Source organism: Rhizophagus irregularis, chromosome 29 (genome assembly GCF_026210795.1).
Source record: "Rhizophagus irregularis chromosome 29, complete sequence".
NCBI lineage: Eukaryota > Fungi > Glomeromycota > Glomeromycetes > Glomerales > Glomeraceae > Rhizophagus > Rhizophagus irregularis.
The window spans coordinates 2694235-2718803 of NC_089457.1; the positions used below are offsets into that span (position 1 = coordinate 2694235).

General features: G+C 27.2%; 5 protein-coding genes across 5 annotated transcripts; 2 read left to right on the forward strand and 3 right to left on the reverse strand.

Moving 5' to 3' along the window:
* Positions 1 to 337: 337 nt before the first annotated feature.
* On the forward strand, positions 338 to 4049 carry OCT59_019931 (uncharacterized protein; the record flags this gene model as incomplete). The annotated part of the gene is made up of 4 exons (XM_025309301.2): positions 338 to 620; positions 751 to 1055; positions 1157 to 3091; positions 3189 to 4049. 4 exons carry the CDS (start codon positions 338 to 340, stop codon positions 4047 to 4049), a joined length of 3384 nt encoding a protein of 1127 aa, XP_025178187.2.
* A 1059-nt stretch (positions 4050 to 5108) lies between these two features.
* On the reverse strand, positions 5109 to 5509 carry OCT59_019932 (uncharacterized protein; the record flags this gene model as incomplete). Its single annotated transcript, XM_025310833.1, has 2 exons — positions 5109 to 5223; positions 5295 to 5509. The coding sequence occupies 2 exons, from the start codon at positions 5507 to 5509 to the stop codon at positions 5109 to 5111; spliced, it is 330 nt and encodes a 109-aa protein (XP_025178188.1).
* Positions 5510 to 11264: 5755 nt separating this feature from the next.
* OCT59_019933 (uncharacterized protein) lies at positions 11265 to 12806 on the reverse strand (the record flags this gene model as incomplete). The annotated part of the gene is made up of 1 exon (XM_025317481.2): positions 11265 to 12806. One exon carries the CDS (start codon positions 12804 to 12806, stop codon positions 11358 to 11360), a length of 1449 nt encoding a protein of 482 aa, XP_025178190.2. The 3' UTR covers positions 11265 to 11357.
* A 671-nt stretch (positions 12807 to 13477) lies between these two features.
* On the forward strand, positions 13478 to 15255 carry OCT59_019934 (uncharacterized protein; the record flags this gene model as incomplete). Its single annotated transcript, XM_025317482.2, has 3 exons — positions 13478 to 13615; positions 13731 to 13920; positions 14013 to 15255. The coding sequence occupies 3 exons, from the start codon at positions 13478 to 13480 to the stop codon at positions 14735 to 14737; spliced, it is 1053 nt and encodes a 350-aa protein (XP_025178191.2). The 3' UTR covers positions 14738 to 15255.
* A 1293-nt stretch (positions 15256 to 16548) lies between these two features.
* OCT59_019935 (uncharacterized protein) lies at positions 16549 to 19170 on the reverse strand (the record flags this gene model as incomplete). Its single annotated transcript, XM_066143857.1, has 9 exons — positions 16549 to 16586; positions 16664 to 16776; positions 16866 to 16902; positions 16982 to 17214; positions 17360 to 17391; positions 17511 to 17601; positions 17678 to 17874; positions 17961 to 18662; positions 18748 to 19170. The coding sequence occupies 9 exons, from the start codon at positions 19168 to 19170 to the stop codon at positions 16549 to 16551; spliced, it is 1866 nt and encodes a 621-aa protein (XP_066005567.1).
* Positions 19171 to 24569: the final 5399 nt, after the last annotated feature.

Here is a 24569-nt window from a genome sequence, read left to right on the forward strand (position 1 = left end):
CAGTAATAATTGTGTAATTTATGTAATCTCTTTAGTAAGAGATCACTAGTAATAACCAATGGTTAAAGTTATAATCTTTAAAAAGAATCCGTATACGATCGATTAAAATGTAAATCTAAATATTTAATAAATTATAATTTACGTTAGTGAAAATATAAATATGAGGTTTTTTTTTCTAAAAAAAATAATTATTTCCTCGTGATAAAAAAAAAATAAATAAATAAATCAATAAATCAATAAAAACTCCATTTTTTTTTCTTTCCTTTAAATACATACATACACATTAAATTCATATCCGCATCGTCATCATTATAATCATCGTATCATCATCGTAACTATGCAAACAGACGAGATAACAACAGCAGAGTCAGTCTCTTCTACAGTAGTTCCTTCGACAACAGATGAAGATATTCGAAGAACAATTTACGATGTAATAATACAAAATGATGTTAAAGAATTAACTGCAATATTAACTGATATTGTCAATTTTGATGTAAATAAACCTTTAAGTGAAAAAGAAGGAGATAATAAGAATGCTTTGATGATTGCTAGTTCTTTGGATTGTTATGATATTGTTAAATATTTATTAACTGATAATAATATCGATATAAATTTACAAGGTAAATTGTTTTTATTTTTGACCATTACCTTTTATAGCATCTCTCTGGATTTTTTTTTTTTTTTAGTGAAATATACCTAAACAATTTCTCTCTCTCTCTCTCTCTCTCTCTCTCTCTCTCTCATACATAGATAATTTCGGAGAAACCGCTTTATTCCTCGCGTCAGCATTAGGGAATGCAAAAATAGTAAAATTATTACTTAGAAATAACGCAAATCCAAATATATATAATAATGAAAATGTGACTCCATTAATAGTGTCATCATATAATGGACATAATGATACTGTAAAAGCATTATTAGAAAAAGGTGATGTAAACATAAATTATCAGGATAATTTATGTAAAACAGCATTATCGTTTGCTGCTCACGAAGGTCAACCATTGATTGTTGAATTATTGTTAAAAAATGGTGCTGACGTTAATATAGCAGATAAGGTATATAGAAAAAGTTTTGAATTTTTTTTTTTTTATTTTTTTTTTAAAAAAAAAGTTACTAATTACTAATTAAAAAAATTTTTTTTGTGTCACGTGATTAGCTTGGATGGACACCTTTGATGTTGGCAGCTTACGCAGGAAGAGCAAATATTTGCAAACAATTATTGATCGCAAATGCCAATAAAAACTTAAAGACAAGTGATAACAAGACAGCATCTATATTTGCAAAAGATGCAGGACATTTTCATATAGCCGAAATGATCGACAAGTTCGTTTATCATTCAAATATGGTAACATATAATTATGACGAAGAAATTATAAATGTTAGAAAAAGAGACACCCATTTTCTTGGAAATGGAAATCATGATAGTAGAAGAATCAGTACAGCTTCAAGGTTAAGAACTGAAATGTTACCAAGAGAAGGAAATACTTGGTGGGTTTATATATCATGGATAACAACTTTTTTTATTCTTGATCGATTCCTCATAAAATATGGTAATATGAATGATAAGAGAGTAAGACAAGCTTGGAGAGAAAAATTTACTTTATGCTTTATAGCATTACTGATTACAATATTTATGGCATTTATAACATTTGGTTTTGTTTCTTTATCATGTTCACCAACTGCTCCTCCAATTCCACTCCCTCTTGTTGATGAATTTTGGGGTGTAAATAAAAAAGTTATGATCGTACGTGGTAGAATATATAATGTTGGAGATTTTTTTAATTCTGGTGGTCATAGACCAATAATTCCATTTGATGATGCTTCTTTGGAACCAATTATTGATCAATATTATGGAAAAGATGTTGGAGAATTATTTCCTGTAAATGATCAAGCTATTGGATGTAATAAAAATTCAACTGTAAATGGATTATCATGTAGAATAGATTCAGATAATAGATATCACTGTCATACATCAACAAATTCATTTAGAACATTAGAATCATTATTCATAAATAGGTTAGTTTCAATTTCATGGGACGAAATAAAAAATACACAATTTAGAAAATTATTTGCTCATAAAGGAAGAGTATTTGATTTAACTAATTATTTATCAGAAACTAATACAAATAGATGGTTAGGTGATGATGAATTTACAAAGTCATTTTTAGAAAGTTTAATTGGTAAAGATGTAACTTCAGATTTATCAAATATTAAAGATAATAATCAAAAGGAAATTATGAAATGTTTTGAACATTTTCAAGTTGGAGCTGTTGAAGGAGTAACATATGGATGCGCTTCAGTTACAATGGCTGTTATTGTAGTATCAAGTATTTCAACAGGAGCTGTTATAATGAAATTAATTTCTGCTTTAGCATTTGATAATCTTATTGCAAAAAAATTAGTTAAAAAAGTTATTACTACTGATAATGTAAAGGATGTAATTATTATGGTTCCATGTTATTCTGAAGGTTATGAATCTATGAAAGCTTCATTTGATTCTTTGGTAGCCACTGATTATCCAGATCAAAATAAAATATTATTCATTATAGCTGATGGGAACATTACTGGTAGTGGGAATGATAAATCAACTCCAGACATTTTATTAGATTTCATAGTACCTTATAATGAAAATTTTGATAATGTAAGAGCAAAAAGTTATTTATCAATAGGAGAAGGAACGAAGAGGCATAATATGGCAAAAGTATATATAGGACATTATCAATATCAAAATAGAAATATTCCAACGTTATTAATCGTTAAAGTAGGGAATCAAGAAGAAAGAAATTATCCTAAAGCTGGTAATAGAGGAAAAAGAGATTCACAATTAGTTTTAATGCAGATGTTACATCATGCTTTTAATAATGGTAAAATGTCACCATTAGAATTTGATATTTTTGAAAAATATCGTAAATTAACTCAAAGGACCATCGATAAATGTGAATTTGTAATGATGGTTGATGCAGATACTATCGTTAAAGAAGATAGTGTAAGTAATATGGTTAATTATATGCTTAATGATCCTTCCGTCACTGGTCTTTGTGGTGAAACCAGAATATTAAACAAAACAGAAAATTGGGTAACTTTGATTCAGGTATGATTATTATTAATTTTTATTTTTAAATTGATTATTAAAAAAAATATGTTTTAATATTTGAATATTAATTTTTTTTTTGTTTTAAAAAATTCAGGTCTTTGAATATTATCTATCTCATCATTTGGGAAAATCATTTGAAGCCGTATTCGCGAGCGTCACGTGTTTACCCGGATGTTTTTGTATGTACAGAGTATTCGCATATAATTATGATGGGAATCGCGTACCAATTCTAGTAGATGAGAATATAATGATGAATTATAGTACAAATGAGGTGACAACCCTTCATCAACAGAATTTATTATTATTAGGAGAGGATCGTTACCTTACCACATTAATGTTAAGAGCATTCCCAAAACGTAAAACGGCATATTGTCCATCGGCAATATGTGAAACAATAGCGCCAGCGGAATTTAAAGTATTAGTATCACAAAGACGTAGATGGATTAATGGAACGATACATAACATGTTTGAATTATTAGTAACATCCGAATTACCTGGTCGATTCTGTTTTTCAATGCAATTTTCAGTATTCTTAGATATAATTGGTACTTTTACGTCCCCATTTGCATTACTGTACGTTTTATATACATTTATAGGCTTAGTTGCCGGTTTTCCTTTTCAAACAGCAGTAATTTTTTCTGCTATATCATTCTCTTTACAATTAATATTAGCAATCTTTACTTCTTTTGATCCAATCATTGTAATGTGGTTTTTTATTTACCTATTTTCGGTTCCTATTTGGTATATAATTTTACCTTTATACTCTTTTTGGAATTTTGATGATTTTACTTGGGGTGCTACAAGAAAACTTAATGATGATGGTACTTCAAGTTATAGTGATACTATTTTTGATAAATTTGATCCTAAATCTGTACCATTTAAAAAATGGGAGCAATGGGTTAAAAGTACAAATAGTAAAGGTGTCAGTAAAAGTGTCTCTTATAAATATATATAGTAATAGATTTTAATTTTAGTACGAAATTTTTTATTTTTTAAAAAAAAATTAATAATTCCTTTTTTTTTTAAATAAAACTGGGTTTATCATATTAAAAAAAAAATATGTGTAATAAAAGATAAAAATATATGTAATAATATCAGAATATAATATGTGTAGAGTTTTTTTGTGTATTAATTAATATGTATGTACTGTAGTAAATAAAAGCATTGACGTTTACATAATTACATAATAACAGATAATTTATGAATAATCAATAAACTAATCAATATCTGCAAGTATAATGTTGATCAAATAATTAAAAAAATGACAAATTTTAATTATATTTTGATCTTCGATACGTTCATACGTTTGATACGAAATATTGTAATGAAAGAATATTTATTATATTCATTAACTGTATAAGAATATTTTTTTTTTTGGCAAGTCTGAAATTTTTTATCTTAAAAATATCATAAGGATATATTCATATTTTAAATTAATTATTTTTTTTCAATATTTTCGATAAATTAAAATAGACAGCTTATTAGTATCTATTGGTTTCACGCTAAAGACCATTTTTCAAAGCAATAGAGAGTAAACTATTTCGGAATCCTTCTAAATGTAATAATCTTTTATTTGAATTTTCTTATCCATCGGTCCATTACTTATTTACTTATCAAACAAATCATTATGACATTGCGGAGGGAAAATCCAGTAGTTAGATTTTGTTAGGTGGCCAAAGTGGTATACCACTATTTAATATAAATTATATTAGTGGTATAGCACTTGGGATAGGTTATGACATAATATGAATATTCCGAATATAATCTGATTATAACCAAATTACCATTTCATAATTCATAGATCAACTGATAATACAAGTAACAGATTAAAAAGAGAACTATTAATATTCACGAGAACAAATTAAATAAAAAACTGTTTCTACAATTGTGTAATGAACAGCGATACGAAAAATTAACAATTTGAACAATAAAATTTAAATTTTATTTTTTATTTAAAGACGGTGATTAAACCCTAGTTAACTATTTGAATGATAAAAAAAATTTAAATTTAATTTTACATTAAGTATGAAGTGTAATCTTCAACATCAGCTTCTGCTGTTGATTCTTGGATTTTGTTGATCCTTAACACACTTCTGCAGATGTTTGGAACGCCGGCTTGATTTTTAGCCCTTTAGCAAATATAAAATAAGGATGATGAACCAGGAAAAAAAAAGAACTCAAAAACATAAAAAATATGTACCATGCTAAAGTTCCTTTTAAGTTTTCAATCCAAGTGCCAATAGCCGCGCCATCTGAGAAATAGAACAATATATTATCATGGTTAACGGCGCCGCTCTCGGTTAAACTTGCAATAATTGCTTCTTTCGTTTGACCAGCAACCCCGTTACGACAGCCAGGAGAAGTTTCAACATCATTAAATCCATCATTATTCCAATCGAAAATTAGCAATGGCATCTCGTTATTGATTTTTATTTCACGAAGAATAATTTCAGCAATATTCGGATCTTGAAAAAAATGTCAAATATTAAAATATAAATAATCATAAAAATAATATATCCCACGCTTTTTTGTGAGTTTTTTTTTTTACTTTTCGTTGCTGAACTATTATTAATGAAATCAGTATACAAATATAAAATATGCACCAAACTTTTTGAAAAAAGAATAAATACTTTATTACGGACGATATCAAAAGGACTTAAAAGATTTGAGTTTGAAGTTTTGAACGAAAGAGAGAGAATGATTGAACAATCAGCGCACTATATATTATATATAATAATGGTATAGCAGATCGGCGTTTAATTGATGAAATGATAAATAATCTGATGAAAATAATTGAAACCTAAATATAGTTGTGAATCATAATTCGTTGTTCGATATTTGTTTAATCAAATAATTACTATATAATTCAGTTTCGCGCGTCATAATTTCATTTAAACTTTAAAGTGATATCATCAATGAGGCAACAACTCTCGATGATGATTTGGAATTACTATGTATAGATCGTAATACCAGACATATTTTAAACGATTCAATTCCCTTCGCAAAGTTCTTTTTTGAGCTGATCAACTCATTTTTGTGAAAATGTTTTATATGTTGCTCATGTTTTTACCTTGTACTTCTATAGCAATTCCATACTATGAGTAGTAGATGACAAGTTCTAGTCCTTGAGGATGTTTAGACGTTTTTAAGAAGTCTGGTTGGCGGATACTGGAAGATGGGCCAAGAATATTAGCTATGACTTCACTACATAGATTTTCATGTTTATTTTAATCAATATGGACACCAAGTTTTATATTTAGAATTGGCAACCCATTTATTGCCCTTATTACACATCAATTGCATCAGAACACAGTTCCATTCATGGCCTTCTTTACATTGCCATTCAAGAGGATCCCGTCCATTAACTTACTCAGTTGTAAGGTAAAGGCTCCTTTCTTTCTGCAAACTTCTTCACATCTTCAATTGTTCGAATACGACGATTCTCAACTGCAAACCACGGACACCATGTTTTTTCATTCTTTATACAAGTCTTGCGCACATTTCCAAAGCATTGGGCCTTACTTACTATAGTCATATTTTTTGGGAAGACATTCACCATCTCTATTTTACGCGCAATATTCTAAAGTTAATTTGTCATTAATACTTTGTCATTTTTTAAAAAGTTGACAGTCATATTTTATGCTTTATTTCTCCCTTTAAACATCTTCATTTTACATAGCAAACCGACTTCTTTATCATGTGTTATTAAAAATATAATAAACAATTTACTTTAAATCTTTAAAAGTGTGTGCTTGTTTTCGTGTATATGATCATTTTTTATTAATACAGATAAAAATAAATACAAATTTGCCATTATACAGGTAAGCGAAGTGCGAAGTAAATAAATACAATAGTTAGGGACTATACATGATAAAATTATTACGCTAAGAAATATCTACAGTATCTGATTTTTCCGTAAGATTACTCGATGACTTTACCCTTTTTATTTTCCTCCCCTTGTCCAAGTCGAGAAGAGCAGAGTCCACCTTTTGCGACTCCTCCAACAACCAGATTATATGACCAAGTATTTTTTCCGCCATGTCTTTCATACCCACAACTTCGTACGCAACAAATACAACTTAAACGTCAGTTACAATCCCCATGCCGTGGGGTTTTTGCTTTGTAGCACGTATTTTTCACATCAGGCCTTCTTCCTAGTATGTATCCACCGGTTAGACTATTTTAGCGATGGTAGTTTAGTAGTATTTGTTTCAATTTGTGATCTTATATGTAATATTCTGCTTAAATTCGCGTCATGTTAGGAACCCATTGATAAAAAATCAAATCTATGTTCATCCATTTCGTTTGCTTTGCGCTTACGACCACTCAATGATAATTCCAACTGTACGGTAGCTTGTGCGAAACCAGCTATTTTTGAATTTTAAAGAAATAATAGAGGTGTAATCCCCATCTTATTTACTAGTAAAATAACTAAAATAAGGGGATTAAGATATCTAATATTCGGACAATTTTGATAAATTACTTGAATTTTGTTTTACGTCCACATAGACTACCTTTCAGTTACTCTTGGCATATTATCTCAAACTAAAGAAAGTGTTATATTGGTAGTTTATCTTCATTTAAGAGTGTAAAGTATTGATCATCAACCGCTCTTGTTTGTATTTGTAAGTCTCCTCATAATAATAATATATTGTATAAATAATAATAAAACTATAGATTGTTTTTCACTGCTTAAAATCATCTTTTTTGACCCGATAATTATCCCGGACGTACGCGATTCGATTCCATAATCAAGATTTCCACGCCCATTTCTTCCTTCAATCTACTTGATCTTTAAACGGGTAAGTAGATAAGTATAAGAATAAATGCTCTTGGTGGCCTCATAGTATATGTCGATAAGAGTTGTTGCAGCGCGAGTCTCCAATTCGTCAAAAAGTTTACGTAGCGCTTCTTTTATATTTCTCATTCTTGTTGTCGACACATCCACACGAAAAAACGGGATAACTCTAGTCATCGCTAAGCACATAGGGTACACACACTTTTCGGAAAGGTCCATTCGTTAAATAGTTTTGATGGCGTCTCAATAAACACGGTGAACTTAAGGTTGTTTTTTGATATTAACAACTGCAATAACTCGGAATAAGATATCGTTCCTAGGTGAAAATCTCCCTCCGTCGTTCATGAAGCTGAGCACTACTCCATCATTTTCAAGTGCAGAAGGTTTATACATTTCACGCATGGGATCTTTGAGGCATTCGAGAGTCGTATTCACCACCCACTTCGGTTTGGGCCCACAACGACGTCAAACTCTGTAATGCAGCAATAGGACAGTAGTTTGACCTTCAGTGAGCTATTATCTTGCTTAATAACCTAAAAATTTTCAGCCGGTGCCCCTGCCGAAATTTTGTCAAGAATAATTCTTACCATGAACAGACTCGTTGAGTAATGCCTGCAATGAGACAATTGTTCCCTTATTTCCAATACCTCATTCGAAACTATGACATGAATACACTCTTCACCTGGTGAGACAAGAAGTACTTCGAAATTTTTCTTATGGCAAAGAGTTCATCGTTGTCTTGAGGTGAGAGATTCCTCGACTGATCGTTATGATCGCCAGCAATTTCCACCTTACACAGCTTTGAGCTTGTCTGCAAGAAAATTGTCGAACTCTGGTGCTTTTTTTGCCTTTATAGCTTCCTTGTGGTGGCTAACCAACTTTTCCTATCAATATCGACAGCGAAAGCATTTGCAGTCATGTTTCTTTGATGAGATAGAGTAACGTGATAGACATTTCGGCTTATATAGTATTTTTTTGCGAAATTTTATTGGTGCAAAGTGCAGTATATGAGGACGAGCACAAAAAAAAATACCAAGTGAGAGTATATGTGAAAAATTCGTCCGTCGCACAGATCTGCCGTGACTTTAGCAACAAATATTCCGAGCTGTTGATCGCTGCTCCGGAGTCCGGACTGACTCGAAAATCGGTGCAGTCACAGAGTAAATCAATGACGTGCTTACTGCGCTAATGTATCCAGCACTTCAGGCATCCTTTTAATAATCCCATGTTGATAAGAGTATTAATAAACACTATTGCTGGACTAATTGTCTAAGAGCTAGAATGTTTGTTACATCGGCAATATTCGACATTGACATAAAAAGGCGGAAAGGGGGAGACTCTCATGTCTTTGGATGATAATTTTTGGACTACACTTTTGATCCAACCTGCAATCAAAAGGATCCCATAATTTGTTGATAAATTAAAATATTGTTGGATTCAATCTCCAGCCATTCTGATTAGTTTTTAATCGAGAACTTAATCTGTGATCGCGTTTGAATTCCAGTATGTGTTCAGCTTGGACCTTAGAGGAATATCTACTTAGTTAGGTATAATTTCTATAATTCTTCCGCACTCTGACATGATTCATGCTACGTATATGGTATTATCTGTTCTGATTAGTACGTAATTCTTTAGATGATTGCTTTAAATTCCAAATTGTTGATGTGTAGAAAGTTATTTTCAAATTTCGAGACATTATTTTCCAACGTGCTCCTATTGAAGAAATCGAGGCAATGGTAAAGGATGTAAAACCAGGATCCTGTACACGCAGTTCTTTTTACTAAAATTCATGACCGTTATTAAAATTACCGCAGGTTTTGGATGGCAAATATTTGTAATATATAAAATAAATTACTAAATAAATTGCTGTATAATATACACTGTTTATATAGAACATAGACGAATAAATATAAATAAAAAATTTTTACTAATATTCATTTAATAAGTCAAAAATTGTCAAAACATCCGGAATTTGTGTTCAAACATTTTCAGGTCATTTTTGGTACATATTTGGGACATATTCGGGACGACTTTGAACGTTTTCTGGATTCTGGATATACATTTTTCATAATATTGCTCAATTTTTTTAAAAAAATAATAGATTTATTAACTTGGTTTTGTTTTATTAGTATACTGTTAGCACAGAAGCGAAATAAATAACGTACAATTGGACCAATCATATTTGTATGACCAGGAGAAATTTGATAGGGATAAAGTGGAGTTCCTCTATGATATAACGACATGTCACTGATGTCAGATATGAAAATCTAAAGGATATTGTTATATGTATTTGTGGGAAAATAAAATTTTATCATTATATCGAGTTTTTTTAATATATCGATATATCGAATATCGATTGCTAGTAAAAACATTTTTTTGCTATGAAAGAGTTTTACCCCACATTGGCTTTTATTTTTTAATCGATCCAAAATTAGACTTATATCAAATTTGAAAAAAACTTCCCAATCCCATAAAATTATTCACATGGTGAAATATGTAAGAGATTTATTAATATATACAGTAATTAAACAAACCTGTTATTTTATTTATAATAAAGATCATTCATAGAAAAAAAGACGCACGATGTATAAATAAATTAATCTCATATTTTAATATTGAATCAATCCAGAATTTGAGTCTGTTTGAATTTAAAGAAACAAAGGAGGCGAATCAACTAAGAAAATTATCTATAATTATTGGTATTAAAAGCCAAAAAACCTTTTCGATAAAAAAACGAATATCTTCCTTCCGCATCATGTATTTGTGACTTTTTTTTTTATCAATGTGTAACGATCAAAGGTTTTTTTTAATCGGTCTATGACAGATCTCTGATCTATAGTATATTGTCTTCTAAGAAACATTTGTTTTAAATAAATAATTAACAATTAGTTTAATTCAACTAATAGAAAAATATCCGTAATCCAAATTTCTAATTTATTTATTGTAGTATCAAATTGAATGCAAATGATGCAAATGTTCATAGAATATTATATAACCTTAATTAGATAACAACTAATATTAGAAATTATTTAGCTGACAAAGCAAGGCAACACAATGAGGTGTAAGTTGGTCGGTCAGTAATTTTGGGAATTAATAGTATTTTTTATTTAAAGAAAAAAAAATCATGTTCCTATCGATTTTTGTAATTAATTTTAAAAATTTAACTAATTATCTGTTATTATAAAATTTGTAAAAAATTTTTTTAAGAAGCAAATTGAAATTTCTTTTCTTGTTACGTATAAATTACGTATAAATTACGTATAAATTACATATGAATAAGTAATTTATTATTGTTTTACTTAACTAAAAGAGTTTAGATAGAAAATTTGGCGGTTGTTTAGTTGTTCAAGAATACAGTAATTCAATGAAAGATTAGCCAGCTAACAAACCTTTATTTCGCGGTAATTGCTCAGAAAAATAAAGTACAGGTTTAAAATTTCACCTACTTTTTCCACTATTTCCTTTTTAAACATATTTTAAAAGAGGGAAAAGCCTAACCCTAGCAGGATGATTTAGAGAGATTATGGGATAATATTTCGATTTCTTTTTTAACTCGGTAATAAAAAGTTTTTGTCCATTAAAAGAGAATACGAGAGTATGTTTATCCATATTTAATTGTAAAGTGATTCTATCACCTTTACCAAACTTGAAACCCATAATAATATTTCCAGTATGAGAATATAACATACCAGCTGAAGAGAGTAACCAAGTATTTTTTTGACATCCACCAAAGAGATCATAATTAAATTTTGAATTTGCGTGAACTCCAACACAAATTTCCAATTGACCAATTTCTTCAATAAAAACATCCCATTCATAAGTACCATTATTAGATATAACAAAATTTGCTTTAATATTCTCATAATATTGATGATTTGTTGTTGCAACTGATCCTCTACATATAACATAAATATGACCACCACATTCTCCTTCATCCCAATAAAGTTTTACCATTCCACGAGTTGCTGGAAGACTCTTTTTATTTGTCGAGTAATATCTATACGCGTCAATTATAATAGTATTCGGAATTATTCCTAATGGTTCAATAATTTTTGATAAAATTTTTCCGTCAATTCTACGAAAATCAATGTATTTGATAATAGGAAGTAAAAATTGATAAATTTTTGGACGTATTCTATTAAATTCACATTTACTATTAAATTCAAGTTCTCCTTCCACATATTCTTCAATATCATCTAAATCCGGTAATATAGCATCAAGCGTATTATACGTGTCAAGATCGATATTATGTGCAGCCAATAAAGCGGCAAATCGAAATACTAAATATTCTGGAGTGGAAAATGATTTATTAAAATTATAAGTATAAGCTAAAACATATTTTAAAGCTTGAATAGAAAATTTGGATAATGAAATATCATCAAAATGAATCCTTGCCACAGAATCAGCAAGAAAATTAAGTAATTGATCATTTACGCTCCTTTCTTCTATCAATTCAATTTCGTGAAATGGTATTTTTGAAATCATTACTGATAATAATTCTGGTGAATTATTAACGGTACTTTCATTTTCTATTTCTTGTTCTTCAAATGACTCTTTAAGATTTTCAATAATTAATTTTTGCAAATCAGGTAATTGAAAATAATCAGCCGCTAGATTTGTTTCAACCAAATTATCTTTATCAAATACAATTTCTTCAACAGATCCTGTATATAAAAATTCTAAAATGATTTTCATCGCGCATGATTTAATTTCAGGAAAAGAAATTTGTCTTTGAAAAGTTTCTTTCATTCCATTAAAAAGTAATCCATTAAAAACTTCTGATCTTGCCGCTAAAATTGCTCTACTTCCATAAAGTGTCGCGCCATCTTCGCAAAAAATTTCTATATCGCTATACTGCGGGTTGTCGATCATGTCTTTAAAATCTTGCGTTATTGAACTTCCACGCGTCATCATTATAATAATAGTATCCAAGTTTATTTTTTTTACTATGAGAGTAAGTTCTAAATATTAGAAGTTAAAAAAAAAAAAGAATAAAAGAATAAAAAATAGAAGAGAAGAAATGGAAGAAATGGGAATTTAAATTAAAAAACTAAATTTACTCTCATCTTTTATATTAAATTTAAATTCCTATTACGGTAATTTCGAGTCTGTGTTCAAATCAGAAAAGAGAAATCTCCGGCGTGTCACTTATTCACAAAGCAAATTTTCTCTTACAGCAAATATGAATTCATCTTAATTACCTGATTTATATTACAATCATAAGAACGACACCATCTATGACCTATGATCTATTGGGTAATTCCAAGCTATAATCACGTAATCACGTGAGAATTTTTTCATATGTTAACTGTGGGAGGGATTCTGCAACTATGCATGAACATCGTACAAGTCCAATTTATATTTATTTTAACGTAGCCCCTCTCACGCCCTATAAAACTTTAAAAATTATTGTTGAATCAGTTTTACATTTTATACTTTTTTAGTTTTAGCCCAAAAACTATATTTAAACGAATTATTACGAAATTTCTCAATATTTCTTTTCTCTCTTCATTTTTTGTTGGTTTTTTTTTTTAAAAAAAAAAAAATTTTTTTGTCTGTATAACATAAACTTTGTTACACTGGTCATGTCAAATCCGTCACAGACCGTTAATTCTACTTTTGAATTTTCGATTCCTTACTCAATAACAAGATATGACAAAGTTATATACACTTCGATATTTTCTACGGGGGATAATATTTTTTGGCAGTTAGAATATCATCCGGTAAAATAAATGAAATTTTTTAAAAAGCAACCTTTTCCATTTTTTTTTTTGTGTACAAAATATAAATAAATTTTCCTTACCTTCATTTTCCTTTTTTTTAAAAAAAAATATCTAGACGGAAATGGAAAACATGGATTATTGTTTATTATATCTTATTGCTATACCGAATCCGGAAGAGACACAAACGATGAAATATTGGAACAGACGTGCAGATTTATCTGCTACTATATATGTTAAAAGCTACGACTATTATAATTCTTATTCTTTAAGAACAGATGATTATTCTGTGAGAAATAGGGCATGGGGTAAATAACTCTAAATTAATTAATTATTTTGTCAGGTTTTTTGTTTTTTTTTTTGTAAAAACTTACTTATTAATCACAATTTTTTTTTTTAGGGAAAAATTTTGTTAAACCATTAGATTTAAATCATCCGATAACAATTGGAGTTACATTCAAGAATTCAAAGCTTGAACGTAATCAAATTGATTCACCAATGACAACATCACCAAAACAAAATAAATTTTCAAAACTTTGGGAGGAGGAATTTAATAATAGGGAATCAAATGATGTACAATTTAATGTAAAAGATGGAGTAATTTACGCTCGTAAATCAATATTATTAAGACGATCAGAATATTTTCGTAGGTTATTTCAAGGAAGTTGGAGTGAAACAAATAAATCATTACAAAAAAATAAGAATAATTCTCATTATGTTATTAATATACCTGATATTTCTTATGCGACATTTAGGGAAATGCTTAGATATCTTTATACTGATGAGATAAGTTATAATAATTTTAATTGTACTCCTTTAGAAATATTTAAAATTGCTGATAAATATTTAATATCAAATTTAAGGGAATTTGCTAGAATAGAGATTAATAAAACGCTTACACTAAATAATGTTATGTATGTTTTATTTAGTGAAGCTTGGAAATGGCCTGATCTTAAGGATGATGTTATTGAATTTATTATATTAAATTTTGATAAAGTTAGAGAAACTGCTGAATATAAAGATTTAGTTTCAGAATATAAAAGTCATCCTGCTGGGATTGAAATTATGTATGAAATTGTTGGAAAATTAATACCAAGAAAATATAATTACATTGTATCATTTTAAGATAGTTATAATAATTTTATAGACTTTTAAAAAAATATATATATATATCATATGTTTCTGGAAAACAAGGAAAAAAAAATGATACCTTTATTAAAAAATATATAAATATGTATTAAATATAATAAAAATAGAAAGTAAAAAAAAAACATAAATAAAAACAAAATTTTTTTATTAATAAAATTAACCATTTAGATAAAAAATTAGGAATAAGATTTTTAGTTATTTTGTCTTTTTAATACTGAACAATTGAAGTTAATTAAAATGCCATCAGTAAGAGAATTTGATGCTTTAATTTCAACTTTAATGGTTCGCTTTCATTTCGAATCGATTCTTGATGCTACTTTTCTAATTTGCTCTTCCATTTTTTGGCATTTTCTTTGACGTCGTGTTTTTTTTTATTTCTTCTTTCTAGATCTGTTACAACAACAGCTGATAATAATCGTTTTTAGTTCTTTGGATGTGATCATATGCTCTATTTGTTCATGATACATAAGCCGTCGCCTGCACTTTTGCTTTTGCATTTCTTTGTATTCACTAATAAGTTCCATTTTTTTTTTTCACTTTCATTATATTGTTACTCAAATCGATGCAATTTGTATTAAAAAAAACATTCGAAATGGACGAAAACACATCAGATCGACAATTGCCTGAGCGCCTCGGTATTCGCCGCTCACCGCCTTGCAGAAAGTACGTCTTGTTTCACGACAGTAAATGAATTGCGTAAGCCGTAAGTGACTTGTCAAAATTTTATTGTCAGAGCATTACTAAAACTAAACAAGGCGATTTCAAGGGTTCTTATTCTAATCCTAAATACGTTAACAGTAATTTTAATACACATGAATTTTTTCATAGAATGAAACTTTTTCATTTACTGACCTCGGTTAAATCGATTATCGGAACAAAAGTTTACATCATCTGATCTTACAAATTGTGTTTGTAATTTCAGAATACAATTTATCTTTTTAGAGTTTTGAAAGTTTACTTTTGTTGATTGTAGTTTATTATTGTACTACACAAAGTTGCATCTTTCATCCTTTCATTTTTAGGCAGGTTTAATAAACGCCAATTAATACTTACCATTGGATCCATGATTTTTTTTGCATAAGTAATTAAGAATTATTTATAATTAACCGTAGATTGTTTATATGCATATGCGCATGAAAAATTAAAAAAAAACTTAAATCTAGTTAAGAAAGTTTTTATGAATGAATAACTTGCGGATGGCTAAACCGATGAAGTTTGATAACTAGATATTAATAATTATTTGTTTGAGAAACAAAAAATACATGTGAAATTCACTTGACCAATTTTTTTTTTTATCATCTAATCTTTTAGTTTCTTACTAGTCCACCAATAGGTTCAATATCATTTAAACCTTTTAAAAGTTTAAACATAATTAAAATCTGAAGATATTCAATGATGTTATGCTATTTATTATTCCTAAATTCGTGTACGTTACGGTCGTCACATGGTCACATTCACGTGATATATATTTACAAATTTATGATGTCATATACCGCAGATTAATTAATTCCCAATAACAAATAAAATAAAATTGCCGTTTCTCCCATATTTTATCGTGAATAGTTAGTATCCCCAAGATCTATAAAATTCCTGTGATCTGGAACATTCTTTTCAAAACTTAGGGGACCCAAAGCTATAATACACACGTCAGATAATCAAATTTTGGCCCTTTCGATGCTAAATACAAGATTATGTTATAATGACGGATCATATCTGATTGTAGCCAAGGGTTTTCTTATGAAAATTTATTGATTGGCATTAACCGGACGCTACTAACTAGAGCAATCTTACGCTTCAACACGAATTCGTTTTTGATTTTGAATCCCTACGCAATCCAAAAGAATTTAAAATTATTATAATATTATATATATAAAATATATAAATTTACTATATTTCGCTTACCATTGGTTTGAATTTCAATTTCTAATTCCTCAAAATTACGCTTTCTTGATATCTTGCTAACATAAATCAACGAGTTTTGAACAGTAGAATTTATCTTTGATGAAAATTTTATACTAATACACAAAAATTAATTTTTTTAAAAAAAAGAATGATTAGATTAATATATTATATTATTTAAATTTTTTTTTATATTAATACATACCTATTCATATCAAAATCACATTCTTTTGTAACATAATCTAAAATGAAAAATTTTTATAAACAATTTAATTAATTAATATATAATTAAATAATAAATTGTTTCAAAAAGATACGTACGTGGAATTGTAATCAAATTGTTTAATTCTCTACTATTATAAATAGCACCAGGATGATATTTAGGACAAAATTTAATTGATTTTATTAATTCCAATCTCATTTTTTCTGCTTGTTTAAATTGTTCAACAATTTCATCTTTATTTTGTTGATTATAATAATTTTCATAATCATGATAATAACATAAATCATCATGCCATCTTTGAATAATTTCACAAAATTTAGTTATAGAAGGTCTTTTTAAAGGATTAGGATTCCAACATTTTTTCATTAATTTAGCAAAACATTTAGGTGTATCATCTGTAATTTCTGGTCTTTTTCCATTAATAATTTCATAAATAAGATTCATATTATGTTCAACATTAGAGAAAGGTTTATAACCTGTCGTAAGTTCCCACATGATCATACCCATACTAAATATATCAGATTCTTTTGAATATTTAGCACCACAAAATATTTCCGGTGCAATATAAGGTATTATTCCATATATTACATTATCTAATAACATATTATTTACAGGTTGTGATAATACCAAATCTCCAATCTTCCAAGTTTCTGATAATAATATATTCCCACTATGAAAATCTCGATGTATAGAATTTGATTTATGAATACATTCAAGTCTAAAAATAAATAATTAATTAATATAAATGAATATTTAATATATATTTTAAAATATTTTAAAAATATTCAAATTACCCCTTTGAAATTCTCCATAAAATATTTAATTTTTTATTCCATGTAATCTTTGTAAAATTATTTTTCAAATAGTTATGTAAATCTCCTCCATTTGCATATTCCGTTATTAACATATAATCCTTCGTTTTAGGGTCTCGTGTAATACCGTAACATTTAATAATAAATGCATGGTTATAAAAATGATGAAGTGATTTTAACTAAAAAAAAAAGATTACAAAATATATATTACTTTAAAATTATCAATATTTATTACTGTATTGTATAATAATAAATAAATTATCACCTCAATTAAAAAATTAATAAAATAATCAGTTATATTTTGTGAATTTGAAAATCTTTTTATAGCAACCGTTCCATATTCAGAAACATTTGCTTTATAAATAATACCAAATCCTCCTTTCGATAATTTTTCTAAATTTGTGATTTCAGAATATGATATCCACTTTATTATAGAATAATAATTATCTTTAATATGTTTATACACATTTAATGGATTAGAATCTTTCATACTAACATAATTGACAATCTTTTGATGATTAGTGTTAATTGTAGATATTAGAAATTCATCCATGTTATTGCTAATATCAACGTCAATAGATGATACTCTTTTGCATTTATTACATTGAGTTTGATCTATTATTCCAAAAATAACATTTGTCATTAAACAATATCTACATCCAGAATAAATTATAAAGCAATATGAACACCATTTCTGACAATCAGATACAAAATTTAGGTGTTTATTACAAGATACACAGTCATCAAAAGTATCCCACCATGGTAAATGAAGAATTGGGATAGGATTTTTAGTTATAGTTGATTCTTTCCATTCATAAGAAATTTGATAATAAGAATAATTTGAACGTAATAATTTAGATTCTCTACATATTTCACAACCTCCTCCTTTTTTAAGTAAAGTAGAAATTATAGATTTTATAATAATTGTGGATCCAAATTCTTCTTTATCAGCAAATTCATTAACTCCCTATAATTATATAATTAATGAATTTATAAGCTAAATTATTATTTTGTTAAAAAAGAATCGTATAATTAATTATAAATATTTTTACCTTAGAATAGATTGTCGCAAGATCTGAAGGATCTTCAATTTGTGACTGAAGAGAAGAAATATATGAAGATTTTGTGACCACTTGTTTAAAATATGAAATCTCTGAGCAATATTTACACCATTCATGAATATTTCTTGTACAACAATCCGTATTTCCATTTGCTTCATGTTTATTATGTTCAATACATTGAGTATAACCCCTTATATGTACATCCAAATATATTTCTTTACCTGTCATATGTTTAATATATTGTATTAAACATATTTTACAATATTTTTGTTTAAATAAATTTGTTTCAATATATTCATTTTTACAATAATTACATATATTATCATTATTATTAAAAGGAATAAATAAAATTGGAACGGGACTAGACTTTAATTTTGATGTAAAATCAAATGAATCAATATTATTAAATTCCATAATGCCGGTTTACAAGGATTACAAGGATTACAATAAAAAAAAATTAAAATTTTAAAAAAAAAAAAAATTAACGTATTTATGAAATGTTGAGCTATTTTATAGTTTCTAGGAAACTATTTTCAGGTAATGATGATGTCATACATCCCTTAACGGCTTGATCCCCCTTCTTTCCCCTATAAAACCCCAATAAAAAAATTATTGATATCATCATCCTTTATTTTGATGCCTTTTTGGTCGATAAAAGATTGATTTATATAGGTTAATAAATGTTTAATATACAGTATATGATTGATTGTAGGATTACTAAATAAATATCGATTATAATGTTTTTAAAAAGAATGTTTATTTAAAAGGGGTATTGATCAGCCCTGATTCTTATTATTATATACTTTATTAGTACAGACAATTTACATACTAGGGGGAGTTTATTATTCAATGCCAGAAATTTTTAATGAAATTTTGGTTAATTTTAGTAAAATCGATTTTTTAATAACGACTATATATAACTTTGATAGGGCTTCACATGTTTTTTGTTGATATAATATATCATTTCTAAAATATCTTTTTATTTATCATTCTAAAATATCATCATTCTAAAAGTTTATTTATCATTATTTATTTACCGCAGAATGGTTAGGATATCAAATTAAAATGTATTTATAATATTATGTTTACATATAGCACGTTATCAATCCGGTATAAACCTCAACGTGCCCATAAAAGCAAACAACGGAAATACTCTTCTTGGTATGGTCAGAATATAATAAAATTCCATATTTGAAAATAGTATAGGAATAGATTTCCCGACCCTCCTTTCACAAAAAACCCCGTGATTTTCAACACGCCCGTTTGGAAGGTTCCAATGAACATTTGTATTGAAATTGGTCATATTTCAATCCTTTCTAATTTTTTATTAATATTATTCCATACATATATGTATATGTAAAACTATGGTATTGGAAACTTCCAATGGAATTCCATTAAAGTTGGAATTGTAAGAATTGGAAGATTCTAATAGCTTCCAATCTTCCAATGCATATCACCCGTTATTATATTTATTTTTAAGGGATTAGAAAATTAGAACATATGATCTTTTTTTTCAAAAAAAAAAATAAAGTGTGAAAAAAGCGTAACCAAAGTTTATTCACTATGTCCAGCCTAATTTGACAATAAATGGTTTTATATTTTTTACCATTTTTGGTTTTAGATGCACAAAAAGTCATGTTACCAAAATTTTTTTAAAAACCTGATCGCGGATTTTCAGTTTATCGAATTTTTTTTTTTATCTTTTAGTTCACTAAGACATAAAGTAATAATAGTAACTTATTACTCTCCTGACATCCCAACTGGATGCTAAATTAAATTAATATGTATTTACAGTTCCTAAATCATAATGAAAGGCGTATCAAGATAATAGAATATTTAAAGGAAAGAAAATACAAGTGAAAGTTTACAAAAATTGGCTATACTAACTGCTGGTATGAGCTGTATTGAAGGATTATCACAGATAATTTTTAACATCTATTATCTTGTGATCTAGAATTTGAAGAAAACTCTTCAAATAAAGAAACTGAGTAGTGTTTCCTTTATGAATGTATAACAAACATCTACTATTTTCAAGCTAATGATATGAGCAGAACAGAGGATGATGTTTGGAAAATGATAGTTATTAGATATATTTTTAGATACTACTTCTCAAAAATCTGACTTTTGCACCAACTTTTACTAAATAAAATGTCTCAATTGTCAACTGTAACATCAAAAAGAAAAAGAAAGCATGAGTCTTACAATTTGAATGAAAGGATTCATGAACAATTTAATAGAATTTTAGGGTAAAGGATTTGTGATAAAAGTAAAAAACAAAGAGGTATTATCTCTTTACTCTTTCTACTAGTATACAATAAAACCACGATGCAATAAAATATTTAATTTAGGAAAGAAGGTAATAATAATTCAATAAATAATGTAAAGACAAAGTAATAAGTATTACTATATTATAGTTAGTGGACTTCTGAAAACAGATGGTAAAAATACACTGAGATTTATATTTTTGATATCTGCTGCTTACCAATGTAAATAGAATTTATCCAGAATTTTAATATTAGTAAAAATAAAAATAATAAAAAAAAGTGTTAATATTTTTAGAATTCAAAATAGATTTAGTGCAATAACTCACCATCTGTGATCATAAAAAGACAATTAATACCCTCTCATTAAGACAGTCCAAATAGTACCAAAATCATCATTAATAAATGGAAAGTTATTTTTACCAAAACAAAAGCAGATAATTTAGAGCCAGAAGAAAATAGAAGATATTTACAATTCTAAAGTTAATTTTTAATTTTTTTCATATTTTTTATTTTTTTATTTTTATATTAGATAATATATATTTAAAATTTACCAAATTTTAAGAAAAAGTTATTCTTATATAAAAAAAGCAAAAAAAATGTTAATATTTTTAATATTTTTTACAAAAAAATATTTTTCCTTTATTATATTTAACAAAATATATAAAATATTCAATAGCAACATTTTATTTTTCCTAAATAAAAAAAAAACAAAAATGGTAGGAATGTTTTTAATATCTTTTATAAAAAAAATCCTTTTTTATTTTATTTACAAAAATAGATTTTATTTTCAAAGATTTTATGTTATTTTTTCTAGATAAGAAAAATGAAAACATTAAAAATGTTTCTAATATTCTTTACAAAAAAAAAATATTTTCTTTTTATTTTTTAAAAATTATATTTTGTTTTTTCTTTTAAAGAACAAAAAAAAAATTTATATAAATAAACTGATATAATAAATCAGTTAATTTTATATAATAAAAAAAATAATAATATATTATTATAGTAATAAATTACATTTTCCTTTCTTTTATTCATATGATTTACAATTCAAATTACAAATTAATATTTATTTAATATAAAAAATTTTGATATATATAAAATTATACTATAGTTATTAGATTAAATGATTTATTTAAAAAAAAAATTTCTTTAACTTTTTAATTATATAAAAATATTATATAGTTTAAATTCTCAATATATTTATTTTAATTATATAAAATTTATTTATAACAGTTATAATAAAGAAAAAACTTATTTAGCACTATGTGGTAACAATTGTTATTTGTTACATTATTTCAGGTTGTACAAGCTATTTTTATTTTGTGATTTACATATATTACGATCAGTAAATTTAATTTTCTTTTTCACACTTTCTTTTTGCATTTCTTATTCTTTTATTCTCTCCATTAACTCCCGTTAACTTTTACTTCCTTTTTTTTTATTTTTAAATTTTAATCTTCCTTTTTATTTCATTCTTTTTGATTTTTATTACATTACATTTCAAGACTTATAGTTGGATAGAATTAGGGTAAGGCCATATAATAGAATTGACATAGGATTAGGATTAGGATTAGGGTTAGGGTTAGGGTTAGTTAGAGTTAGAAGTTAACATGGAATTAGAGTTAGAATAAGAAAAATTGGCTAGATATATTACTCATTTATGCAATTATTTTTTTTTTTAGTCTTAAAAATAGATGCATAACATGAAAATATAAATTTACTTCAATTGGAATATGACTCAAATATTGATGCTTTTTTTGAAAATGAATAGGATGCATTTGATACATTTGACGAACCTAATGTTGAAAGAGATGCCCTGAAAATTTTTAATGTCACCCAAATTTGTAATTCTGGCCGGCGTTATGAATTCTGGCCAGAATTATTGCCGATCAGTTGTAAATCCAATCCGGATTCTGGTTTCTATCCGGATTATTTGACCCGGATTAGAATCCGGATTGATCCGGATAAATCTGGGTCCTTTTTTGTGTAACACAGATGACGGTTTTCATCCAGATCGAAGCACTACGGGTAACTTGCAAATTTTGGAAGTTTGGCCCTGTACCCCCAATTATGCGAATTTTTACTATTAATTGAAGGGGTTTAAACTTATAAAATAATTAGGTGTTGTTATATGTCACACCTACGATATTTGTTGGATTATTTAAATAATAAAATCAATGAAGAACGTGAATTCTTTTTTGAGGGATACATGGGGTATTATGGCCCGTTATGCAGTCTGTTCAACATATACCCCCTATTATACTTGCCGCCCATTTAAAATCCCTCCCATCCCCTCCCATCCCCTCCCTCCCATCCCAAATCCCAATCCCATCCAAATCCCAAATACTTGTGTAACATTTCTCCATTGGACAATTATCACGTGACGTTACACAAACTTCCAAAAAAAGGAAATTTTGCCTCCCGCAAAAAATGGGCAGATTTGGTTTCACAAGTATTCCAAAAAAGGAAATTTCTATGCCGATCACATAATTCTGGCCGTAATATTTTAGTTTTCGAAGTCTAATGTTAATTCAGGTCAGAATTTAGTTTAAATCCTTATCCTACATACCCCAATTTTTAAGAGATTTACCGATCAGATTTTAATGAAATTTATATCATTGGATTTGTCTCGATGCAAGGAATTTAATGGCAGTGAAATTATATTCCCAACATTAATATTGACTAAGTTATTATAAAAAATGTATTTTATAATATATATTATTAAATAACATGTATAAAGCAAGCAATAATTGGTTACTTTTAATATAAAAAGTTTTTAAAATATATTTATTCAATTTATTATTTTATATTTTTTATTACAATTTAACTTTGAATTAACTTAAACCTATCTATTAATTCATCAAAAAAAGTTTGATTATTTATTTCTAATATATATAATTTGATAGATATTATTATTATTGCATAAATATTTAATAAAATAATATTTACAAACCAGGAATTAATTAACTGTTAATCTAAAAAAACAATATCAGCAGATATCATCAAAATTATTAATTCAAATAAAATAATCAATATATTACTGAATACTAACTGCTAACATGTTACTTTCAAATAATATATAGTATAAAAATACATTTTTTATAATAAATCAGTCAATATTAATTTTAGAAATATGATTTCACTACCATTTAATTCCTTGCATCAAGACGAATCCAAAGATATAAATTTCATTAAAATCTGATCAGTAAATCTCTTAAAAATTGGGTTTGTAGGATAAGGATTTAAACCTTTATAATTTGTAATTCCGGCCGGAGTTAAAATATAAACTTCGTAAATCTGTTCGGGATCTTAATTTTGCTCATATTCTGGTAATGGATGCAATGCTGGCCAGAATTATATGATCGGCGTACAAATTTCCTTTTTTAGAATACTTGTGAAACCAAAATCTCTCAATTTTTGCGGGAAGCAAAATTTCCTTTTTTGGAAATTTGTGTAACGTCACGTGATAATTGACCAATGAGATTATTTGGGATATGGGTGGGATTGGGATTTGGGATTGGTATGGGATTTGGGAGGGGATTTTGGCAA